Source organism: Gracilinanus agilis, chromosome 1, assembly GCF_016433145.1.
Source record: "Gracilinanus agilis isolate LMUSP501 chromosome 1, AgileGrace, whole genome shotgun sequence".
Lineage (NCBI taxonomy): Eukaryota > Metazoa > Chordata > Mammalia > Didelphimorphia > Didelphidae > Gracilinanus > Gracilinanus agilis.
In genome coordinates this window covers 190,884,717-190,911,242 of record NC_058130.1, presented here as the reverse complement: position 1 = coordinate 190,911,242, position 26,526 = coordinate 190,884,717, and the positions used below count along the sequence as shown (strand labels likewise).

The following is a 26,526-nucleotide window of genomic DNA, read 5'->3' as shown; positions in this document are numbered from 1 at the left end:
TTGGCAGAATGATTATAGGCTGAATATCTCAGATATCTTTATATGAAAGGTCATGCAGCAAAGAAAGTATTAATTACACCTACACACATAAATATCAACCCCAGTATGAAAAATTAAATTATAAGTACAAAGGACAATAATTTTTCACCTTTGTACTTCTAATGATGAGTACAACTTCATACACATTAGTATTCAGTCTGCATATTATTTATCTCTAAGACATAGACAATATCTCCCAAAAAACCACAGGTTCATGGGGTGGGCTACCTGGCCCTAAATGCATTAAGCATTTAATAAGACAAAGGAAACATTGTGTTCCTTAATTGCTTTGCTATCCCACTCTCCAAAGAGGCTGTTTCAAGTCAAATCACTAAGTATTTATTATTTACTATGTGCCACGTACCAGGCTTCCAAATCTTTCCATCTTTTCTCAGGCCTCCCATAATCCTCCCACCTCCATTTTTTAATGAGGCCATTCGCTGAAAGCTTCTCTGCTTCAATGAACATCATTCAGGTATCTCTCCCCACTATCTTCTTAATTTCATCTCAGATTAAATTCTTCTTACCAAAGCCAACTGCTCTACAAGGATACTTCATTCCATTCTAGCATATTGTGGCCATCATCAAATATCATTTCTCCTTTTTCTCTTCTTCAATCTCTTTTTATCAATTGGCTCCTTCCTTGATGTCTATAGGCACACCTATGCCTCCTCCTCCTCCTTAAACATCTCTTACTTGATCTAAACATCCTTGTTAGCTATCATTCTGTCTTCTCCTGTTTATAAACTCTTTCAGAATGAATGAAACATTTATTAAGCATTTACTAAGATTGTCCAAAAGAGAACTCTTTATTTCACCCCTAGACCTTCCCTCTTTCCTACCTTCTCTTTTATACTATAACCTAGGAGTCATCCTCCACTTCTCTCTCACCCCACCATATCCATTTCGTTGCTACAATCTGTTATTCAATCTTATCAGCATCTTTTGAAAACATTCATTCTCTCTTTTGACACTGCCACCAATTTGGTGCAGGCCCTTACTATTTAATGCCTGGACTCTTGCAATAGCCTGTGGGTGGGTCAGCTTGCCTAAAGTTTCTCTCCATTCAGCCAGTGGATCCCTGTCATCCCCAGGATCAGACACAAAATGCTCTGACTGGCATTCAAAGCCCTTCATAACATAGCCCCTACTACTTTTCCAATCTTCTTATACCTTACTCCCTGCCTTATACTGTTTCTTCCAGTAACACTGGTCTTCTGGATTTCCCTGGAACAAGACACTGTATCATTTGAGTCTAGGCATTTTCTCTGCCTGGAATGCTCTCCCTCCTCAATTCACCTACTGGTTTCCTTTAAGAGTCATCTGAAATCCTGTCTTCTACAGGAAGTTTTTTCCAACCCCTCTTAATCCCAGTGCCTTCTCTCTGTTAATTATTTCCTATTTATCCTGTATATAGCTTGCTTCATATATGTGTTTGCATGTTGTCTCCCTCATTAGATTGGAAGCTCCTTGAAGGCAAGGCTATTCTTTAGTCTCTTTTTGTACCCCCAGTGCTCAGTACAGTGTCTGGAACATAAGAGGTGCTTGACAGCTGTTTCTTGATTGACTTATTACATACTTATTAGGAATACATCTTGAAAATAAGACAGCCCCTGGCTTCAAGGAGCTTACATTGTTTTTTTTTTTTAATTTTTATTTTGAATATTTTCCCTTAGTTACATATTTCATGTTCTTTTCCTCTCCCCCAAACTCCTCTAATCCCCCTTAGCCAATGCACAATAGAGTGCTTACATTCTAATGGGGAAGATAGACTATTTAGAAAGTTTTGGCTGTAAGTTAGATGGAACAGTCCCAGGATCCTTAAGTTATAGTACTAAGGCAGATGTTACTGCTTTTTCTTTAAGATCATTTCCATATAAAAGAATCTTAGATCCTATTTATCAAAATAACAAGCAAACTATGATCTGAAGTTCCTTATGTACTAAAAGAATCTTCTAGCAGAAGGAGCAGAAGCACTTTAAAACTATTTTGAGACCTCCAGTTCCTCACTAATGTTTGTTATTTGCCACATGGAGCTAACAAATTTGTGATAAGATCAGTGATAACAAAACTTAATGATGTCCCACTGAAGCAAATCTCTAATTTGTAAAATGACTAGCCTACCTTTTGCACATTTTCTTAAGGATGTTTTTAATGTTATCTTTTTGCACATAAGTCACTTTTGTGAGAGTTATATAGAAGAAATTGTATAGAAGAAAGAGACCTGAAGTTAATATGTGAAGGAAATGAATCCTGCCTCTGATATCTATTATGTCACTTTGAGCAAATCATTTAACTTTGTCAAGTATTACCTTACTCATTTGTAAAATAGGAAAAATGCTAATAGAATCTACCTTACAGTGTTTTTGTGAGATTTAAATGTGATAATACAAATAATGAGTACTTTGCAAGCCTCAAAATGCTACATAAATGTATAGATATTATCATTGGTAACATATTATCGGTTCTTACAAACATCAACTGTCTTTTGGGGTTGTAGTTTTAATTGTTTTTTTTTTTAATAACATTTACCACCTATCTTAGAATCAATACTGTTTATTGGTTGCAAGGCAAAAGAGTAGAAAGGGCTAAGCAATGGGGGTTAAGTGACTGCCGAGGGTCACACAGCTAGGAAGTGTCTGAGGCTACATTTGAACTCAGGACCAACCATCTCTGAGCCAGGGTCTCAATCTACTGAGCCACCTAGCTGCCCCTTATAGTTTTTCTTCTTTTAGTGCTATGACATTTCATAATTTATACTGGTTCAGAATCTCTGGGAAAATATTGGCATTTAAGAAGGGAGATTTTATAACAATGAGTGGTTTCTGTTGGACAATTGTACATACTGGTGAATTTCTCAAAGAGCTCAATATATATATATATATATGTATATATATATACATATACATATATATGTGTATATATACATATGAATATGTTTTCTCCAAAATTGTGGTGCAATTTTAAGCAATTAAAGCTTAATATGCTATTAAAGTTGTAATACATGGCAGAAAAGACCACAATCTTTTGTTTTTTTATGAAAAAATAAAATGATGTGCATCTCTTCTCTTATAGTAATATTTTAGAGGAAATTTCTAGGTATTATATATTGAGATGTTCCTGAGTAACATAAGGAAGTAAAAATGCTTCATTTCATGTTTCATACTTAGGATGACAATTAGGGCATTATGCTAATTATTTCCTTATAAAAGTTTCAGTTTTCAAGTTATTGGAAAAAAAATAAGATCACACATAACTGGTTGTTATCTTCAAGTCAATATAGAGAATAATATAAACAAAGATCTATAAAAAGCATGGATCAATTAATTAATTGCTTTACTTAATAACAGTGCCAGGAATTTCTGAGTTAGTCTTTGCTTCGATAACAAAGGCACTGTGTGTCAAGATCAGTGTCAACTTTGACATGGCCAGTGAATTATCATTAAATAGAAAAAGTTACAATTTCAGCAGAAAACAAAGACTCCTTGCCCCATGGGACTTTAAACTAATAGATATCTATTTATTTATTCATTAAAATTGAGGAATAAAGTAAAAACTTTGTAATATGAATCTAGGAAAATCTCAGTGGGACTTGTGAAGAGTCAGGAAATCTTGAAACTAGTTTGGATGTTGCTTACATCAGTATAGAGGCCCTGTGAGACCATTCATGTGCAGGCTCAGCATATTAAAATAAGGGCTATCTGTTCTTTATATCAAGTGGTTAAAATGCTCTGAATTCTTAAACACACAGAGATGCACACATACATACATTTTATTGCTGCTATTCCATCGTATCTGACTCTTTGTGACCTCATTTGGAATTTTCTTGGCAAAGATAATGAAATGATTTGCTATTTCCTTTTCCAGTTCATTTTAGAGATGAGGAAACTAAGGTGAACAAGGTTAAATGACCTGCCCAGGGTCCCATAACTAGGAAGTGGCCGAGGCCAGACTTGAACTCACGAAGGTGACTTCCTGACTCCAGGCTTGGTATTCTATTCACCTAGTTGCCCACACATATCCCTTTACTTTTCAGTTATTATATCCATGTTCCTGGACTCAGTTTGCTGTTTTAAGTTCCCGTCTAGATTCTGAACTCTCATCTTGAAGTAGAAGAAGACCTGCTGAATGGAGCTGTAGCAGAATCAGTCTTACTGAATGACCAGCTGTTGTAGTCATTCATTCAGAAATCAGTTGGGTCTCTTTAATGTTTCCCTTTACTCGATAAGGCAAGAACAGTGAGCAATTCCTAGCAATGAAGAACTGCATGCCCTTGTCTAATCTTCAACTTGATTTTAGTGTGACTGCAAAGCTAAGGTGATTCTGACTTAATCCTAAATATAGGATTGTCAGATGACTTAATGGGTCAGGCTTTGGAGGACATTTAGTTTATTTCATTCTTCTGAGTGAATTATGTTGACAATTCTTGATAGGCAAAGGACACATTTACATTTGACTCACACACAGGAATGCTTCCAAATGAAGTATTTTAGAGCTTCTTCGTGATTCCAGAATACCCATAAATTTCACAGAAGAAGGAAGAGACTCTCATTTGACAACCACAATTCAATTTAGAGGCTAAGTTTTGTGCCAAATTTTGCATGGCTGACATATACTTATGTTTGTGCACACAAACATCACCTGTGATCATTTACTTTATATGACTGCAAAATATCTCTGTGCATCCGTAAACAACAAATATAAAAAGTTTTGCATATTTTAGTAGTAGTCATAAAATATTACTTAATCATTTAACAACATCTACTAAAAAGGAATTTTAAAGTACTTTATAAACATTATCAGACAACACAGCATTAAAATTTGAAGATCTCTCTTGGCAACACTATAAATAAGCCTCTCAGATTTGCATAGGGCCTTATGCTTTATAAAGCTGTTCTTTTCTCACAACAGCCAGGTAAGATGACTGCTGTGTGTGAATGTAAATATTGCTATGGCTATTTTACAGATGAGAAAAATGAGGCTCAAAATATATTTATGAGAATTATTTAAGGTTAGATTGCTAGTAAGTATCTGAGCTGGGATTCAAACCCAGTCTATCGGGTTCATATCTCCTGCTCTTTCCACCATACCAATCAGCCTCTAAATAACAGTCTTATGCTCAGTCAACAACACAAGTTTTAAAAAAAAATCTTCCCTCATTAACTGCAGATTTGAATGATCAGGTGATTATAGAGAACTGGGTGACCTCCATCAAATATATGCTGTCCATTTATAACAAAAGCTTATTAGAGAATGAATAAAAGTTTTATCCACTAAAGTGTAGTTTCTCAGAGTTAAAGTTTGGTGTCTCTGTTTAAGAAAGGCTAATTTAATTCACAAATGTAGCCAAATCAGGAAAAGCAAAAGATGAATTTTTGAAACAGGTGCCAACCCGATTTTTCTTTATAAACTTACACCTCACAATGAATTATAATCTAGAGTAATTTAGAAGAATCTGCAACTCCCATATATAACAATTGCTAGATTCTGTGCTTGAAAAATGAGAGGTTCTTGATCTAAATATTTTTTCAAGCAACATGGAATTATGCCCAAATGATTATAAAACTCTGTATGCCTTTTGACCCAGCAATCCCACTATTAAGTTTGTTTTTTAAGGCACTCAGGGAAAAAGGAAAGAACCTAAATGTTCTTTTTTTTTTTTTTAAACCCTTACCTTCCGTCTTGGAGCTGATACCGGCTCCAAGACAGAAGCATGGTAAGGGCTAAGCAATGGGAGTTAAGTGACTTGCCCAGGGTCACACGGCTGGGAAGTGTCTGAGGCCAGATTTGAACCTAGGACCTCCCGTCTCTAGGCTTGGTTCTCAATCCACTGAGCTACCCAGCTGCCCCCGAACTTAAATGTTCTAAAGTATTTATGTGAGCTCTCTTTATGGTGAACAAGAAGTAGAAATTGAGGAGATGCTCATGAATTCGAGAATGACTAAACAAGTTATGGCATATGATTGTGATAGAATACTACTGTGCTGCAAGAACTGACAAGGAGGTTAATTAAAAAAACATAGAAAGACTTACATGAAATTATGACGTCTAAAACAAATAAAACCAAGAGACCATTGTATATAGCAACAGAAATATTGTTTTAAGAATGACTTGTGAATATTTCTCTTAAGAGAAAGAACTGATAAATAGACAAATAAGCAAGACATAGTTTTATATATACATTTTTCCCCCAAATGATGCCTTCTCTAGTGAGTGGATGGATGGGAAGAAGGAAGATACCCAGGAATTTTAATGTAATAAATGAATAAAATTTAAAAAATAGAGGTTTTGATGAATATTATGGACAAGATGAGGAAGGAGAAACTGCAAACAGATACCTTTCATTTTCTATATCCAAGTTCTCTGTGTAAGCTTCAATTAGTTTTTTGTTATTCCCTCTTTTGTCATCTGAAAGTGATAACTATTGCATCTAGTTGAAGAATAAGTGTTTAGGGGATACTTATTGTGTCTAAGAACCTGGGCTACAAGATAAGAAAAACAGAAATAATTCTTTCTCTCTGGAAATTTAAAATCTAGTTTCAAATCTGAATCAATAAGACAAATATATGTGAGATGCTATTTTAGTATGAGTGTGACCTCACAGAGGTGGACATTCCCTTCAGTGGTATTTATTGCAAAGTATCCTTTCTTTCTTGATCCTTGCAATTATTTTCTCTGTCCTCCCATGAAATCTCAATAGGTAGTCCACACATATGTTTTTCATGATAATAGATGCATAACCCAAGTCCATGAAGGGGAGGGAAGGAAGGAAGAGAGATAATTTGGATCACATAATTTAAGAAGACTTATGTTTTCAGAAAGCTTATGTACCAAGGATACACATGCTAATTATTCTCAAATATTTTGTAGATAGAATAGTAGGCATATAGGTCAATAGTTACTGATATTCTTCAGGGGCCCTTTTTATGAAAAGATGTTGACATAAAACCCCAAAACATAATAAATGTCAAAGAATAAGATTTTTACAGGTTGAAGGAAGAACTAGAAAGAAAAAAGAACTAGTTGAACTTTAAGGAATATTTTTGAAAAAATCTAACCACTTGCCAGAATTTCTCACTAATTTTTTTTAAACCCTTAACTTCTGTGTATTGGCTCAAAGGTGGAAGAGTGGTAAGGATGGGCAATGAGGGTGAAGTGACTTGCCCAGGGTCACACAGCTAGGAAGTGTCTGAGGCTGGATTTGAACCTAGGGCCTTCCGTCTCTGGACCTGACTCTCAATCCATTGAGCTACCCAGTTTCTCACTAATTTTTGCTTTATATAAAAGTAAAATTTCTAATCAAGGCTAGAATGTATTCAAAATAAGCAAGAGCATTTGTTATGTGATTTTAAAAGTTTGTGAAGGTCCCAAATTTAGCTAATTTGTTAGCTAATTCCTGAAATTCTACCATTAGACCTTAATCCTTTTTATGTAAGGCTTTATTTTTGTTAAAAAGCAAATACTCTTATAGAAGGTTTCTCTCTTAAATTGCTATAGTACAAAAGATCCCTGATGTCATACTTAAGGAATCCTCTGGCCAAACTTTAGACAACAAGCCTCTCCAAACTAGTAGGCTTGTTCTTGCCTATTCTTATTCAAAACCTTTCCATCTCGGTAAGACTCACCAGAGCTTGGTCCTCTTTGTCACAATTAAAAAGCATCAGCCATGGGAGGGGGGGTGGAATTAGTGGGGTGAAGGGGAAAGTAAGAGCATGAATTATGTAACCATGTTAACTTTTCTAAAAAATAAATATTAATAAATGTTTAAAAAAAAAGCCTTTGAGAAAGCAGGGCTACTTCCATAATACAATGTGCTACTGGAATAGAATTTTGGTAGAGGAAGCTTTTTAAAACCACTTATTTGATATAGTGGGAGAAACATGTATATAGGAAACCAGAAGTTTGAATGTTCAGACACATTGTTCAGACCCAGAAGTTTTCCTTCCTTGTAGCTTGTGTGTGTGGTTTTAAAAATTTCTGTATTTGCTCGAGATATCTCAAAAACTTGGGCTAAAGTCAATTTATTTTATAATTTTATTTTTCATTATGAACTTAATCAAAAACAAAATTTCAATATACAAAGTACAAAAAAGGATTGTATATGAATTGGTGAACTTTTTGTTATAAAATACATAGTTTTTAAAAGTGTATTTTAAAAATCTAACAAGGTAGAAGCAAAATTGCCTCGTAAAATACCTTGTGGGATTAATAGATACAAATATCAATATTCCCACTCACAAACATCAGATGAGTTCCAAATTTTCCAACAATTTTTTAGTTCTCTATTTTTTTCTTTTATCTTTATATTAGACTTATCCAGGTCTGAAAGAGGATTATTAGCTCTCCTACCATTATAGCGCTACTGTATTATATAACTTTTTACAATTCAGTTCATTTTTTATTTACAAATTTATCTGCTATGCCAATTTGTGCCCACATGTTTTATATGGTTATTGGTTTAATCTGTATTGTTCCCATAAGCATAATGCAGTTTCCTTGTTTATTTCTATTGATTCTCTGAATTTTTATTTTTGCTTTACCTGATAGCAGTACTAGAATTAAAAAAATATTGAGTCAATAATTTTAATTATAAGAACTTCTAATGTTCTTTATTCTTATATTAAAACTTACTTTTTTCTTATTTGGTCTCTTAAATTTCTACTAAAATTTTCATTGCATTTGCTTCTTACTCTGTATTTCATTTGTCTTTTGCCAAATGAAATATAATTATAATGCTTCTTGAAGGCTGGTCAGGATTGGGAAAGAATAGGTACATTGTAGTGACTCTGGGATTCATGCACTAAGAGTCAATATTCCAGTAGCACCAGAATGCAGAAACAAGTTGAAGGTTTAGGAATTAGAAAAATAGTCAAGAACTATAGAATAACAGGATTACCATGATCAGAAATGAGGTGAAGGCTTGAGAACTATAGGTTAATAAAAAAGGCATGGCATCAAGGCAAAGAAGGGTCCAGAGTTGAAGAAGTCTAGGTAAATCAGATATGGCACCAGTAATAAAGGCATAGACGCAAGATGAAATCTAGGACATAGAATGTTTCATTTCTGACCTCCTTAATTTGTATTTTCTACATGGTATCAGAAGTTTTATAACTAAACCTAAGTAAACTATGGTTGTCAATGACCTTTGATCCTGGTTGACATAGGAATAAGGAATCAAAGTTTCATGGATACCCTTAATAACCACTTTCTCCCTACCAATAGTCAGTCAAACTACAGGAAAGGCACTTTATTGCTTAATTAGAAAAGGAGAAGGGTAAGGATTCTGTGACTTAAAAAATAAAATATCCAACAAAAATCTTCCCTAGGTAAGAAGTTCAGTATTCACATTCTACCTAGGAAGTTGGGATTTAAAATTTAGTCCTTTTTGGGGGTAGACATGATATAGTTATTTGCCAGTTTTTCTGTATATCTAAATTAGATATATTTTAAATTTTAAACATTTCATTTTCCTGGTTACATTTAATAACAATTTTCAGTATATATTTTCTGATGTTACAAGATCCAAATTATCTCCCTCCTTCCCTTTCTTCTCTCCTCCTGGGGATGGTAAGCAATTTGATCTGGGTTACACAGGTATTATTCTGCAAAATATATTTCCATATTGGTTGCTATTATAAGTAAATATTTATATTAAATAAAAACCCTGAATAAAAACACAAATAAACTAAACTAAAAAATAGTATGCTTTGATCTGCATTCTGTCTCCAATAGTTCTTTCTCTGGAGGTGTATAGCATTTTGTCACAGGTCTTTCAGATCATTATGTTGCTGAGAATAGCTAAGTTTTTCACAGTTGATCATCATACAATATTGCTGTTACTGTGTACAATGTTCTCTTGGTTCTGCTTATTTCAGTCTGTATCAGTTCATCTGTATCAGGTCTTCCCAGCTTTTTATGAAATCATCTTGCTTGTTATTTCTTATAGCACAATAGTATTTCATCACCATCATGTACCATCAGTTTCCCAATTGATGTATATCTCTTCAATTTCCAATTCTTTACCACCACAAAAAGAGCTGCTATAAATATTTTTATACAAATAGGTCCTTTCCCCACTTTTAAAATCTCTTTGGGATTTGGGACCTAGTAGTGGTATTATTGGATCAAAGGGTATGCATGGTTTTATTGCCCTTTGGGCAAAGTTCCAAATTGCCCTTTAGAATGGATTCACAAATTAGTTAGGTATATACTGGTAACTTTCTAATGACCTTAAAAAGAGTCATATTCAGTCAAGCAGGGAGTATTGACTTTGAGTATCCACATGGTATCTGACAATTTTATTAGGTACTTCACTGTCCTATGTAAATTCTTAATTGATTGCCCTAATGACAATCAACCAGTCTTACGAGCCATCCTCTGTAAGAGAGAACTATATTCTTGCTGATGTTCTGTGTCAGTGTCTATTATTGTCATGATTCACTTACTTAATGGGAACCCTCCCACAATTTTCAAACATGATTACAGTTACTTCCATCTAAAAGAAATGTTATTCAAAATCATATGGAAAAAGAAACACTGAACAGTTGAGGATTCACAATCAGAACTCAAAAATGATACAAGAAAAGTTACTATACTATTCATATATCTTTTGTCCTATTATTGAGTTCATACCCCAGTGATGCCACTGACCAGAAAGACAAGCTCCAATTGCCAACCTATTTGATCCAAATAAGATTTTTGTCAGAGGTTTTGTTTTTGTGATTTAAAGAATCCTTTCCCTTTTGCTTTTCCACTTAAGACTATCAAGTACCTTTTCTGCTGTGTGACTGACTATTGGAAGGGGGAAAAGTAGTTATTCAATATTTCTGTGAAACTCTGGTCTGAATCTCTGCCTCAACCAGAATTGAAAATCATTGATGACCACCATTACTATATTAATGGCAACTTAATTAAAAAAAACTTACTTTTTGGGGGCAGCTAGGTGGTTCATAGATTGAGAGCCAAGCCTAGAGATGGGAGGTCCTGGGTTCAAATCTGACCTCAGACACTTCCTAGCTGTGTAACCCTGGGCAAGACACTTAACTTTGTTTGCCTTAGTTTCCTTGTCTGTAAAATGGGGCTAACAATAGTTTTTACAGTGGTGAGGCTCAAATGAGATAATAATTTAAAAGAATTTACCACAGTACCTGATATGCAATAAGTGCTTTCTAAGAATTAGCTATTTTTTTATTTTCAGTTACATATTACATAGGTCCTTTCTGTCTAATAATTTTGAAAACTATACCATCTAAGTTCTAGAAGCATTTTAGCTATGGAACTTTGAAAAGATTTGTATATGAGTGACTAGAAAAACAAAGGGGAAAACTATGTGAGTCAGTGCCTATCATGGTCATGATTTACTTTTCATGCAAATTCTTATTTGAGAGCATTTAAATAAAGACTACACTAAGTTTTTGTTAAATCTACCCTTTATTCTCTCCTTTCTTAACAGACCTAAAAATAAGCATCATCCTTTCTCCTTAAACAATGGAAAATGGTTCAAACATAGGATGTCTTCTAAAATTCAAATGAGGAATTCTCTATAAAACGCTCATCAGCAAGGTTGAGGACATTGGAATATAGAAGCTAGATATCTTCCCTTCTTTTGACCATTTTATTCCTCTAATCAATATACTCCAGTAGTGCCAGTTACCTCTAGATAATTAATAAATTACTAGAATACAGAGCTGGTTTAATATTAGGAAAATTATAAGGATAACTGACCATATCAATAATAAAAACAACAAAAATCATGATTGTATGAAAGGATGCAGAAAAAGCTTTTGACAAAGTGCAATTATCATTCTTATAAAAAAACTCTAGAAAGCCTTATAATAAATAGTACTTTAAAAATGTTAAGTAAAATCTATGTAAAACCAAGAGCAAGCATAATCTATAATGGGGATAAGCTAGAAGACTTCTCAATTAGATCAGGGTGAAGCAAGGATGTCTACTATCACTTATTATTCAGTATTGTATGAGAAATCCTAGCTATACTAATAAGACAAGAAAAAGAAATTTAAGAGATAAGAACAGGCAGTGAGGAAACAAAATTTTCATATTTTGTAGATGTAGTCTATCCATCAGTAATGTCTCAATATGGCCACTGAATTGGTCCACCTTCTTTCCTCCTCCATCCCTCCTAGGATGACAACATCATACATCTACAGCTAGCAGGCACATTGGAGACTATCTCATTTAACCTCTTTTATTTTTCCAATGAGAAAGTTAAGGGAGGTTAATTGACTTGCCCCAAATCATAGGAAGTGACTCTCAAAGGTAAAATTGGAACTCAGGTTCTCTGACTCCAATAGTAGCTTTCTTTCCCTTATCCTGCATTGTCTTAACTAATCATAATTTCCCAAGTGAAGCATCCAACTTAGCCATCTAGGTATCTGGGTTTTTGTTATCTTATAGTATACTAACAGGCATTCTGCAAAAGTTTAGAATTACAAAAAGGTTGTCAGAACCGTCACTGCTAGTTGTGTTATTTAGAGCCCATCTGAGACCATGCCCATATAACATAAAGTCCTTTAAAGTGCTGTGATAAAAATACTTTTTTTCAAGAGGGAAGTAACTCATAAGTAACGAAAAGTGGAAGAATCACTTCTATGAATGACAAAAACTGTGTTTAACTCTTTTTATTCTAAAGTATCATTAAGATTAGCTCTGGGAGCTCAGAATGTCAGAACAGATGATGCCTGAAGCTCTTCTTTCTTAAATGAATGCACCATCTAGCAGGGCTCAGGTGGCAAAAATGATGATAATGAAAACGGTGATAATCCCTTGCTGCTTTTTCATCTTCTTGATGATAATTCTCTGACAATAACCTGAGCCAGGCCTAGACTGTGCACTGAGTACTACTTGCTCTCCTGCTATTATTCTTTTGCTGTCTCCCTCTTTTTTCCATGTTAACTAAGGGAACAATGGCAAAGATCAGAGACATCACATACTTCTGCAAATTCTGGTGTAGTCTGTTTCCACAGATGCTATGCTTAATTTGAGAAAAACAGAAGACAGCATATAATTGTTTCACATAGCTAGGTCTCATCTTCCCAGATCAATTCTGAGTTCCTCCAGGGCAGGCATCATGTCATATACTTCTCTTACCCTTTCTCCTTGCCCTAATTCTATCACTTCTTTCCGTTTTCCACTTTTTTTTTTACTTTAATCATTTTATGGTTTGGGAAATCCAATTGTAATTGTACTTTACAGAAGAATCCAAATTATAAGCTCAAGCGGAGTGGAACATTAACAGAAAAGAGGCACCATTAATAACTTGTAAACATTCATTTTTAAATACAGAGCTTTGAGACCTATTTTTAGCAAGATGACATTTTAAACTAATGGTGTCATTTTAACATTCAGTCTGCAACAAATTTAAAATAATTTTAATTGTGGGCAGTTATTGAAAAAACTAGTAGCTACAGGATAAATACCATTATAGCAAATATCATTACTGTGGAAATTTCTAGATAACAAAAGATCCACACATCTTGACCAAAAGTGCAATTATTTAAATCAATATTTGACTTAATTCAACTCAATAGATATTCATTAAATTCTTGCCATGTGCAAGAAAGTGTTGTAAGTGATTGTGGTAGGGAGAGAAGTTGCTGAGATCAAGAAAGCATGATTCTGGGCAGCGGGGTAGCTCAGTGGAGTGAGAGTCAGGCCTAGAGACGGGAGGTCCTAGGTTCAAACCTGGCCTCAGCCACTTCCCAGCTGTGTGACCCTGGGCAAGTCACTTGACCTCCATTGCCCACCCTTACCAATCATCCACCTATGAGACAATACACCGAAGTACAAGGGTTTAAAAAACAAAACAAAACAAAACAAAACAAAAAAGAAAGCATGATTCTTTCTTTTGAGAAGAATCCATTATAACAAAAGATTTAGACCTGTAGGGATTTTACTTTCATAGAAATTCAGCCCATGGGCAGATATGAATTTTCAATATTGCAAAACTTTTATAATAATTTTTAAAATTCTAAATCTTATATATCATTTACTACAAACCCTTTAAAAAAACAGATGAAACCAGATTAGTTAACTGTCACCTTTGAAAACATGGAGAACCCAGCCTTTAGAGCAGTGGTTCCCAAACTTTTTTGGCCTACCGCCCCCTTTCCAGAAAAAAATATTACTTAGCACCCTGGAAATTAATTTTTAAAAATTTAATAGCAATTAATAGGAAAGATAAATGCACCTGTGGCCATCACCGCTCCCCCTGGATCACTGCAGCACTCACCAGGGGGCAGTAGCGCCCACTTTGGGAATCACTGCTTTAGGATGAAAAATTATATGAGAAGAGAGTGTGGCGTCAACAAAGTCCTAAATGTTGAGGGAGTACTGACATTAGACTGTGAGCTCAGTGAGAATCCGGACTGTCTTATAACTTCCTTTGTAACCTCAGTGTCCAGCACAGGGAAATCCAGTAGACTCTTAGCAAAGGTCTGCTGATTGCCTTCAGAGCCAGCACTTGGGAGATCACCCCAGTGTGGTCACAGAAGCTGCAGTCCCTAAATCATGGATCATGGTGAAATGGGTTCAGAAAAGAACAACTGACCAACGTTTGCTTTTGATATTTTGAGGGTAGGAGTAGAACCCTTAAGCTTCCTTTCTGTTGACCCTTAACCACATATTTCCCTCTAATTTGAAAATCTTCATTATATGGATAGGACCTAGACCTGCGATTTCATTGATATAGGGATCCACTATATTTTGAGATTAAAAAATTTCTATATGAATCAATTTGTGTACAATATAAGGAAATTGCTCTTTGGCTAGGATATTGGAGAGGGTACAAATATTTTTGTAGGACCTACTATGTGCCAGGTATTGTTCTACATGCTTTACAAATATCTCATTTGATCCTCACAACCCTGGGAGGTGCTATTGTTATTCTTTATTTTTTTTTTTTAAACCCTTATCATCTGTCTTAGAATCAATACTAAGTATAGGTTCATGGTAGAAGGTCTTGCAATGGGGGTTAAGTGACTTGCTCAGAGGTGAGGAAGTATCTGAGGCCAGATTTGAACTCAGGACCTCCAGACTGCAGGCTTAGTTTTATTCACTGAGCCACCTAGCTGCTCCTATTATTCTATTTTTATAATTGAATAATTTGAAGCAAACAGTGGTTAAATGACTTGCCCAGGGTCACATACCTAGTGATTGTCTGAAGTTAAATCTGAACTTGAGCTTTCTGATTCTTGGTCTAGTATGCCACCTAGTAGCTTCTAATTTTAGATGCCACATTAGGAGATTTGAAGGACAACTGAATACCATACCTATAATTTCAACTGTTTATAATATATTAAAAAAAACAAAAACCCTTACCTTCCATCTTGGAATCAATACTGCATATTGGTTCCAAGGAAGAAGAGTGCTAAGGGTTAGGTAATGGAGGTCAAGTGACTTGCCCAGGGCCACACAGCCAGGGAGTGTCTGAGGCCAGATTTGAACCCAGGACCTCCTGTCTGTAGGCCCGACTCTCAATCCACTGAGCTACCAGCTGCCCCAACTGTTTCTAATCTTGAGTGACTAATCTAATCCAATGATAACATTTGCAGTTGTGAAGAAATGAATTATGTGAGATCTCAGAACAATATTTTCCAAGTTGTGACACCACCAAGAATCTGGCATAGAGAATATGAGATCCAGCTATATTTAAGTTTGTTCAATTCAAAAACAAAATGAAACCCCTGCATAGGTCAGTAGACAAAGCAAAATCTTAAAATGTTTTCCCCCAGCAAGGTGCTTTTCATTCATTCCCTCTCAATGCCATAAAATAAAATCACCATATCTTTGTGGTCTCCCATCTCAAGTCTCTGCAAAGATACCGGTATCTATCATCAGAAGTCATATATTAATATTTTATTTGAAAAGAAAAAAAAACACTCCAACAAAGGCATCCTTTAACTTAGCTAATTCTAGCAAGCCATACAAAATATGGAAACCACATTAAATGTTTATGAAAATCACTGAGATCATTGCTATGAAGTAAATGTTAAAATACCTTAGCAGTGGGCCATGTAATATTAATGAATTGCTGGCTTAGAAGAAAAAAAATCTGTTTGCAGAAAATGACAGACCAAAGACTTGGCTCCTGCTACACAGCCACATTGCTAATCTCCAAATAGAGCTATCAGAGGAGAAGAACACGTGCCTTGTTCCTACCGATGAATTTTTCAGATCCATGACAACGGAGTATGCCAATCTTTTCAAATTTTACTTCCAAGAAGGGGCAATTGGGGAAAAAAAATGGTATTTTGATCAAACAAACGATCAGGCAGTGATATTGTCTAGGCGTGATATCACCGTGGTAACACTGTTTGATGGGTAACTAGGCCATTTACGTGATGTTACCTGTTTGAATAAAGCGTAGTTCCATCGTGTGGGTATTGCTCATTGACATAGAGAGAAGAAGAAGAAATTGTTGTTGCTAAGGAAGTCGCTTCAAACAGAGATGGAGTGCTCGGCACAAGGTCTGGTCGGTGCCTGGATCCCAGGGCTGAGAAAAGTGTAAACAGCAACAACGATAATGAGTCAGTAAATACAGTATTGCTTTAGATTGGACAGTGATTTAAATATGGCAAGAACACAAAGTGGACGTGTTTGACCGTGAATTAAATTGAGTTACCTTCATTTTTGTGCTTCTATAGAAATGTTAAAAAGCTCGTGAAAATAAATTAAATAGAAATTAACTTTAAAAGAGTTTGTAGAAATTAAATTTGCAATGTTCTTTTGAGATCATGGGGTTTTTGCTTTAGCTCTAAAAATTCTGAATTAGCAAGATTTGATTAGGATTAATGTGACAGGCCAACTGCTGATGTCAACCAAAGCCTGCTTATAGGTAATGGATATTTTATTAACATTATCCAAGGAAATTCCTGTGATTAGAGCCTAAAAATAAAACAGTACTCAAATGGACTTGTAATTTCTTTTGGACAAGTTGGATATTCCTTTTGAAAAGGAATTGAAAAAAATTCACCTTGTGGTGAATAGAATCTAGAATGGAGAATCTATTCTAGAATAGAATCTAGACTAGAGCACAGGCTTGCCTCTCCTGTAGGAGGGCTCTATTCTATGTTCTCCTAGAAATTCACCACAAGGTGTCCATCCAACATTCTGAAGGCCATCTTTGCTTTCTTCTAAAATTAGATAATTACCATCAGGGCAGTCTGGCTGTTCACTGTCCCCTGTCAACCTCTTCACATGAGTATCCTACTATCTTTTTCTTTTTTAAAAGCCTTTACCTTTTGTCTGAGGATCAATACTGTGTATTGGTTCTAAGGCAGAAGAGTGATAAGGGCTAGGCAATGGGGGTTAAGTGACTTGGCCAGGGTCATACAGGTAAGAGGTATCTGAGGACAAATCTGAACCCAGGACATCACATCTCTAAGCTTGGCTCTGTATCCACTGAGCAGGGAAGCTGCCCTCCCCACCTTCTTTTTCTATCAAAAGTTCCTTCCCTTCATGAAATCTTTCACTCTGATACTTCTTTGAAATTTATGAGTTAAATATTTTTTCCTGCCCATACATATCATTTGCTTTTCCATTCCCCTTTATGTAATATATGTATATACATACATTTACATAATACTTTAGATATTATTGTGTATCTGAAATGATTTTGATACATGGATAATAGATACTTTGTTGGGAGAGACTAATCCTTCAAAAACCAGGAAAATGTGCTTATTTCTTTTTTATAATTTATGTAACAGTAGAATGAGCCTTGTAGGTTCTATTTAGCATAAAGGAAAAGAAGATCATGCTGACCTATCTGTAATTCCTATTTACCACCCACTTTCACTCTCTCTGAAGTCAGCATGGACTCCTTTTAATCACCTTCACACACCCCCTCTAAAATAAAATCTAAATTTAAGTATGAGTGATAATACTAATATGCCTCATGTTTATGAATGCAAGAGATAAGCAACAAAGGGATACCACTCAGGAAATCTGTGGTACAGTAGACAGAGGACTGTACTTGAAGTCAGTAACACCTGGGTTTAAATTCCACTTCAGATACTTACTGGCTGTGTTAATGTGGAAAAGCCACTAAAGCTTTCTGAGCCTTACTTTCCTCATCTCTAAAATGGGAATTGTTCTTCACAAGAACAAACCTCACAATCTGAAATAGTTTTAGGAGGGAATTGATTAGGTCATTTGGTAGGGAGAGCTAGAAAGAAGGAGTAGGTCCCTCTAATAAAAGATAAATAATAATCCACAGAATAAGAGCAGTATATACCTCACAGGGTTGTAATGAAGACCAAATGAGATAATATATAAAAAAAAGGTTTTATAAATCTAATAGCACTCTATAAATGTGAGTTATGATGATGTATTAAGATGGACAGCTTGACTGGTATTTGTCCTAGTACTCACAAAACGTAAAGAGATCTAAAGCAGAAATTCTCAACTTGGGGTCCAAATGTGCTTTTAAAAAATATTTTGCTAATTATATTATGACAATCAAATTCTTTTGTAACTTTACATACTTTATTTTGTACTTTTAAAAACAATATTCTGAAAAGGAGTTGATAAGCTTCATCAGACTAGACCAGTGATGGAAAAACTTTTTAAAGAGGGGGCCAAAGGAAAGGAAATGCTCATCTGTCAGCCTGTTTCTAAGGCAACTCTTTTGAAGTTTCATTGTATTGCATCCTACTCATTGTATTTGTCAGATGAGGAATAATGTCACTTGGCAGAATAGAACATTTCAGGGGGCCACATCTGGCCCGCGGGCTGTAGTTTGCCCATTACTGGATTAGAGCGTCTATAACAGCGTTAGCGAACATTTTTGAGATCAGGTGCACAAATTGCAACTTCAAGCTGTTTGTGAGTCCCCTTCGTTATCCCAGACAGTGGAGGGAGGAAGTGTTCACATTGAATGGCTGGATAGAGGAGTGGGGCATGCAAAAATGTCCTCAGGCACTGTAGCAATGGGGAACAGAGCAGTCATCTCCATGCCACCCTAGAACCTGTGCCACGGCTTTGCCAACACATAAAAAAAGGCTAAGAATCACTATCTTGGAGGAAGGTCTTCGTTAGATAAAGATTGAAGTGCAGAGAACTATTTAGGAATAGAATGTGGGAAAAAAGAAACGGGAGAAAGGCACGTCTGAAATATTTAAAAATACAGAAGAAAATAGAAGTTCACAAGGGGGCAGAGACAGGCAGGGCAAGATAGTTAAATTTAATATATACTTCAAAACAAGCTGTATGTAATGGAGATTCATGGTTTCATATGCAATCTTTCCCCCTCTGTTTTTAGTATGTAAAAATGTTTTTTATTTGTTGATTTTTCCCAAGTTCATTAAAAACAAGAACATTAAAAAAAAGTTGTGTAGACGGCATGGTGGGTAGTGATGCATATCCATGGATATTCATGCAAAATGGATTCATATCCATAAGATCATGGATCCATAGAAGTTTAAGTATTTGAATATTTGATGGACTCCAAAAGGTTTATTTATTGAAGCAACCATTAGATCAGAAATCGAGTATTTGTAGCTAGTATAGATTTTTGGAGAGGGTGAGGTTGAGGGAAAAGGGGAAGAAGGTGGACAGAAAGGCACTCTAATTTGGGAGGGCTAGTCCAATGGACTAGGACTGGTGGACATGTAGGCTTTGCTTCAAGTTTGACATAGACTTGGCCGATTTCAAAGATTAATGCCATGAGCTGTAATCTATGAAAATCGAAACAACAAACAACAACAAAACCTGACACTAAAAACTTATAGGTGTGAATGAACATGTTTCCATAGCAACTAGATCTGAAGTTGGTCTGTATTACCTTCTTCATCAAGGCTGCTATAGCTCTGCCCTTCAGTAAGCAAATCACGCTTTTCATCCTTCCATTCCTGGCTCACAGAAGAGACGATTTCCTGGGATGTAGCCTTTAAGGCAGCAATGGAATTACACCTTCTCTTAGAAGGTGAGGACTTCAAAGCTGCAAGAGAAAAAGGAGACAAAAATACTATTATTTATTTTATTGTTTAGCATTTTAGTCATCTCTTGGGAGTATCAAGTCAGGTTATTTATTTTATATGTTATAATGATGAAAAGAACGTGAACAAGAAAACAGAGTTTTGGCTTTGGAGTCAGAGGCTGTTCAGTTTTTTTCAGTCCTGTCCAATTCTTCATTATCTCATTTTGGGATCTTCTTGGCAAAGAAGACTGGAATAGTTTGCCATTTCCTTCTCCAGCTCATTTTAAAGATAAGGAACTAAGGTAAATTGTGTCAAGTGATTTGCCCACAGTCACATAGTAAGAACTGAGGCTGGATTTGAACTCAGGAAGATGAGGCTTTCTGACTCCTGGCATTTCTATACACTGTATTATCTATGCACTGCACTATCTAACTGCCCTTTGGAATCAGAGGTTGGCCCTGCTCCATGAATAAGCTTGATAAAATAGTCAACCTCTCTGGGTCTTAGTTTCCTTCTCTATAAAACGAAGGGGTTCAAGTAGTTACTTTTTTTTCCCATTTAATAATTTTTATTTTTCAGAAAAGTTAACATTTCAAGTAGTTACTTTTTAAGTTGGTTTTTTTTTTCAGCTCTGATTTTGAGAGCTGTGAAAAGAGTTCCTCTTCTAAAGTGTGTATTTAATTAATCAGTCCTTCAATCAATAATTATCAACTTATTAGCTACCTGCTTTGAGCCAGGCATTGTGCTGGAAGGTAGACATACAAAGACAAAAGCTGAACAATTTTTCTTCTTAAGGAATTTACATTTTACTTGCGGAAATAAGCAAGTACTTATGAGGGAATGTATACAATAGGTACAAGATAATTTTTGAGAAGAGAGGAACCAGTAGCAGAGGGGAAGAATAAAGGCTTCCTGTAGAAGGTGGCACTTGAGTTGGGTCTCAAAGTAAACTAAAAATTTTAAGAGGAAGGAAATAAAGTCTAGACATGGGAAGCAGCTAGGTCAAAGGCTGGGAGGTGTAGTGTCATATATGAACAGTAAGAAGTACAGTATAGCTAGAATACAGAATGTATGAAGAAGGGTGATTTCTAACATGATTGGAAAGGTAAGCTGAGGATTTAGGAACTCATCAAAGCCTCCATTTGCTATATTTTTAAAAACCCTTACCTTCCGTCTTGGAATCAATACTGTGTATTGGCTCCAAGGCAGAAGAGTGTTAAGGGCTAAGCATTGGGGGTCAAGTGACTTGCCCAGGGTCACACAGCTGGGAAGTGTCTGAGGCCAGATTTGAACCTCGGACCTCCTGTCTCTAGGTCTGGTTCTCAATCTACTGAGCTACCCAGCTGCCCCCTCCATTTGCCATTAAAATATCCAAATGCTCTGCATTCATTCATCTTCAGAAAAAAATTTACCATTTTTTATACCATATTCATGCCCCAGTAGATTCTCCCTCTCCCATTCCCTTGTAACAAGTTAAAAACAGTTTAGTAAAACTGATTGATCAAATTTGAGAGAACATACAAAACACTGCATATGTCATCCCCATAAGATCTCATATCTGGGGTTACCAGGGACCTCAGAGCTTTTCGAGTCAAATCCCCCTCATTTTATAGATGAGGAAATTGATGCCCTAGGTACCTTTTAACAAGGTAACACAGGGAATCATCAGAAGAAGGATAGAAATGTTATCATTTGCTCTTGGGGGCCACAACTGGTCACTGTAATTGTGCTGTTTGTCTGCCTTTTAGTGAATGATTTGTGGTTTTTTTTTTAGTTATGTTATACTTGTTTCTACTCTTCAGATTCTAGCAACTGTTCTGTTTCTTCATAAAAGTCTCCCCATGTTTCTATGAAATCCTTAGAGTCACTATTTCTCGAGGTACAATAAATAACATTCTGTTTCCTACATAGACCACAATTTGTATTGCCATTACACAGCTGAGGCACTCTATTTGTTTCCAGTTCTTTAATACCACTTACCCTAAACTATTTCCAACTTCCTTAGGGTTTATTCCCAGTAATGGGATCACTGGGTCAAAGGGCATAAAATTTCATCATCTCCAGATTTGATTGAAATTTTAATTCTACATAACTTTTTAAAGGATTGCTTTTTTTTCTTTTTTCTTTTTTTTCTTTTTTTTTTTTTTTTTTTTTTTTTTTTTTTTTTTTTTGCGTAGAGCACTCATGACTGTTGTTGCCATAAATGTTTAATCTAATGGGTTGGTAAGTTCAGATGGTAAAGAATGTCAAGTTCTCATGACCCTGGTCACATTAACTAGGGCTCAGGAATTCTCAGAACATGTCAGTACCCAAACTGATGATTATATTATTTAACTTTAAGTCAAGATACTTGAAATTCCTTATCCCATTCATTGACTTCCCCATAGAAATGGACTGCTTTGTCTATGCTGGGTCAACTTTTTAAGAATGTAATTCAATTCTTTAAAAAAAAAACCACACACACAACTCTTACCTTTTGCCTTAGAATCAATATTAAGTATTGGCTCCAAAGCAGAAGAATGGTAAGAGCTGGGCAACTGGAGTGAAGTGACTTGCCTAAGGTCAGACATCCAGAAACTGTCTGAGGATAATTTTAAACCCAGGACCTCCTGTCTCCAGGTCTTGGTCCTTTATCCACTGAGTCACATAGTTACTCCCATAATTCATTTCTGATCTTTGTCCCCTCAATACTATAGAACTTCAAAAATGTCTTGGAGGAATGAACTGATACAAAAGTATTCAAAAACACTACCCAGTGAACTTCCATTAAGTTCTATGAATTCACTTGTAAAACTTTTCTGGAAATTACTGAAACAAGGCCGGATCACATTCTATTATGTAGTCACTCTTCATTTTGACATGACTTTGTCTAATGCTAAATATTTTATGATAATTTCCCTAGAGGAGAAAAGGAATGTTTATGTTACTCTTATGTGGGTTGTTTTTTTTTTTTGTTTTTTTTTTAACAAAGAAGACCCTGACAATCATAATTATTTTATTTAGGACAATGTGACTCATGACTCAGATTATGCTGTCCATTGGGTCTCTTCAAAAAATTAATTTGCAAGAGCTTAAATGGGAAAGTGCTCTGGGGTACACAGGTGAGAAAAAAAAGGAGAGCAGTTTTCTAGCTCATAGAGGGAAAAAGGAAGCTTTTAAGTCTCTTTTAAGTAGTCTTTATCTAACAGTCTTATTACAAAATGTAGAGATCTATACACAGTATGGGCATAGACTATATTGTAATCAACTAAAGATCACCGCTCGCCTTCCTCATTACAGTAAATTGTAAGTTAATAGGGCTTATCTTCCAATTTACCTTCTCTAATAATATGACTCATATATTGTTTTATGTTTATGAGTTAATATTTTTACTGGCATAGCTGAGTTAGGAATCATGGTAGACCTTGTCCTTGACCTCACTGACACACTGGTGCAGGATAGAAAGCCAGGAATGTAATAAAAACAGCTTTTGTAGTGTTTTAAGGTTTGCAAAGATGTCTTCCCATTTTTCCTCACCACAACTCTGGGATGTAAGTAATATTATTAACTCAATTTTATAGATGAGTAAACTAAGGGAGACAGAGGTTAAGTGACTTGCTTTGGGTCATATAGCAAGGAAGTTTCACATGTTATATTTAATTTTGGATCTTCTTGAAGTCCAGCACCCTGTCTTCAAAATATGAGTTTTGGGGAAACAGGTTGAGCTAGGTAGTCAATGTAAGTTTCTCTGACATTTTGCTCTCTGATCTAGAATTGACCTCCTGATCTGATTCTTTGCTTGTGTACTTGGTCTTCCTGCTTATCTCATCCTTATAAGATTTTGGTGTTGCTGATATCAACCCAGTCTGGCTTTTGTTTTACATCTGCTCATCTTTTCATTTGAACTTGGCCTCTGTACCTCCAGGCAGGGATTTTTCTAATCACTTAAATGAATTTGCTCTCTTGGGAGCCATATGACTTAAAGATTGAAATTATTTGCAAATATTATTCTCATTTTTTAGATAAAGAAAGCTGAGGCACAGAGAAATTATGACTTGCCTAAGGTGACAATGCATGAACTGTTAGAGCCTGTCTTCTGATTACTTAAAGGCTATATATGATTTTTAGATTATAGATTCCTTCAGGTTCCTCTCCTGGCTCTGCTTCTGACTTTCTGGACTTAAGTCTCCATGCCTTACCTGCTGTCTCACTATAGAATTTTCCTCAGTGTCTGAAGCTTCCTCATCCTAGAGCATCCCTCTTCAATGTTAGTCTCCTCTTCCTATTGATGAGCTCTTCCTAGGACCTTCAATTTGGATAGAGGTTCAGGCTGACCAATCTTTATTCTCTTTCTGACACAGCTTCTGATTTCCTGAACTTTGATATCATGCCATCATGTGGCATGTCCTCATCCCCTATCGCATATCTCCCTCAGTTTCTTTCATTAGAACTGTGAGAATTTATTTTTTATATACTGTATTAATTCCTATACAGTAGGGAAAATTACCGTGCATTCCTGTGTTTAGGATCTGGGTCAGAGATACCATCTAGTCTACTGCTTTTTGCATTTTCTTGGTTCTTGGGAATCACAAGGAATGCCTTCCTTTTTAACAGAATTTGGTTAATATAAGAAGGGCAGAAGGGTCCTTTTCTGACTTACCTGACCTGTCTATCTGTGGGTCTGGGGAAGGGCTAAAGGTCTGATGGATCACCTCTTAATTAACTATTACTAATTAAAGATGTCTTGTGATGATCAAGGGAGGGACTGAATAATGAGCTCTTATTGGGCTGTCTGACCCAGTTCAGGTTGTCCTTGGTCCTTGAGAGAGCCATGGAGACCTATATCACTTTATTGGTTATGATTTTGGCCCAATCAATAAACCTGATATAATCAATAAACTTATATTCTTTCCCAAAAATCAATCTCTTGAGATAATTTTAATTGTAACAGAATATAAGCCCATTGAGGGCAGGGGTTGGTTTTTTGGCTTATATTTGTATTCCCAGGGCTTAGCTCAGTGCCAGGCATATAAAAAATGATTAATAAATTATTGTTGCCCATCAGCCTACCCTGCATTCTCTATACAAATGTTCTGCTTTGTTTCCATGCTTTTGCATTCCTGGCTTATCTTTCATGCCTGGAATACTTTTCCTTCTTACTTCTGGCTTTTGGAATCCCTGCTTTCCTTCAAGACACTACTCAAGTGCCACCTTACTTTCTACAGGAAATTTTCCTTGATCCCTGCCTCTCTATCCCTTCGCCAATTCTGTCCCATCCTTACCCCCTACTGCCAGATGCTAGTGCCCTCTACCAAAAGAGCCTTGTAATCATTTTGTCTTCATCATTTATTCACACTCACACTCACACACACGTTATCTATCCCATTAGAATGTAATCTGCTTGGAGTCAAGGATTGTGTCCCTTTTGTCTTTGTATCCCTAAGACTTATAGCAGACAGAAAGTGTGTAATAAAATATTGCTGATTGATTTGGGGACCATTTCTTTGCTCACTAGTAAGGACTCTCTCCTTGTACCTATTAGTCCCAAAGCTAGGTGGTACAAAAGATAGAATGCTGGACCCAGAGTTAGGAAGATTCATCTTCCTGAATGCAAATTCAGCCTCAGACACTTACCAGCTGTGTGACCCTGGCTAGCCAAGTTGCTTCACTTGGTTTGTCTCAGTTTCCTCATCTGAGCTAGAAAAGGAAATGTCAAACCACTCCAGTATTTTAACGAAGAAAACCTCAAATAGGATTGAGAAGAGTTGAACATGACTGAACAACAATAACAACCAACTACTCTTCAGAGGCAAAGGAAAATAAAAGGTGATAAAACTAGAACTTTGTATTATTTTTTTTTGGTAGTTGATTAGAGAACATTGGAAATGGCCATGGAGATTTTGAATGAATTTTAAAAAACCCGACTATAACAAAGCTAGGTAGGTGGCTCAGTGGAGAGAGTCAGGACTGGAAACAGGAGGTGCTGGCTTCAAATCTGGCCTCAGACACTTCCTAACTATGTGACCCTGGGAAAGTCAGAAGCACGATTGCCTAGCTCTTACTGCTCTTCTGCCTTAGATCCAATTCTTAGTATCAAGTCTAAGACAGAAGGAAAGGGTTTAAAAACAAGATAAAACTGACTATTTTTCTGAGTATATTTCAATAATCTTTGCTTTCTCTGAGAGGCAGTTTGACCCAATAGAGAGGGCACAAGTCTTGTCTCTGATGCACTTAATTTTTCAGGGCTCTAGGAAACTTTCTAAGGTTATTCCCACAGAGAACGTGAAAGTATTTATCTTACCTGGAATGGGAGAAAAATTTCCTCCTCTGGGACTTCCTCATACCAATGAAATCTTGAGGTCCAGCCCCTAACATTGTCTGCTACTCTTCCTCCATCCCATTATCTTATTAAACACAAATTCTGATTTGTCTTATACAAGTGGTATATTTGACTTCTTTCCTGATCATCTCATCCTTAAAAATCTCTCTTAATTTATGCAAATTCTCAACCCCATATTTTCTAATCTAAAACTTCTATGGTTTCAGAAGACATTTACTAACAGGATAT

At 35.8% G+C, this 26,526-nt stretch overlaps 1 protein-coding gene across 1 annotated transcript in view; it reads right to left on the bottom strand.

Annotated features, from left to right (window-relative positions):
• Window positions 1-26,526, bottom strand: part of PIP5K1B (phosphatidylinositol-4-phosphate 5-kinase type 1 beta) — a 326,251-nt gene that overhangs the window by 61,379 nt on the left and 238,346 nt on the right. Inside the window, exons 12-13 of the mRNA XM_044659358.1 lie at window positions 19,844-19,999; window positions 16,408-16,552 (exon numbers count right to left, since the gene is read on the bottom strand). Coding sequence (XP_044515293.1) covers window positions 16,408-16,552; window positions 19,844-19,999 — 301 coding nt within the window. The remainder of the gene's footprint in view (window positions 1-16,407; window positions 16,553-19,843; window positions 20,000-26,526) is intronic.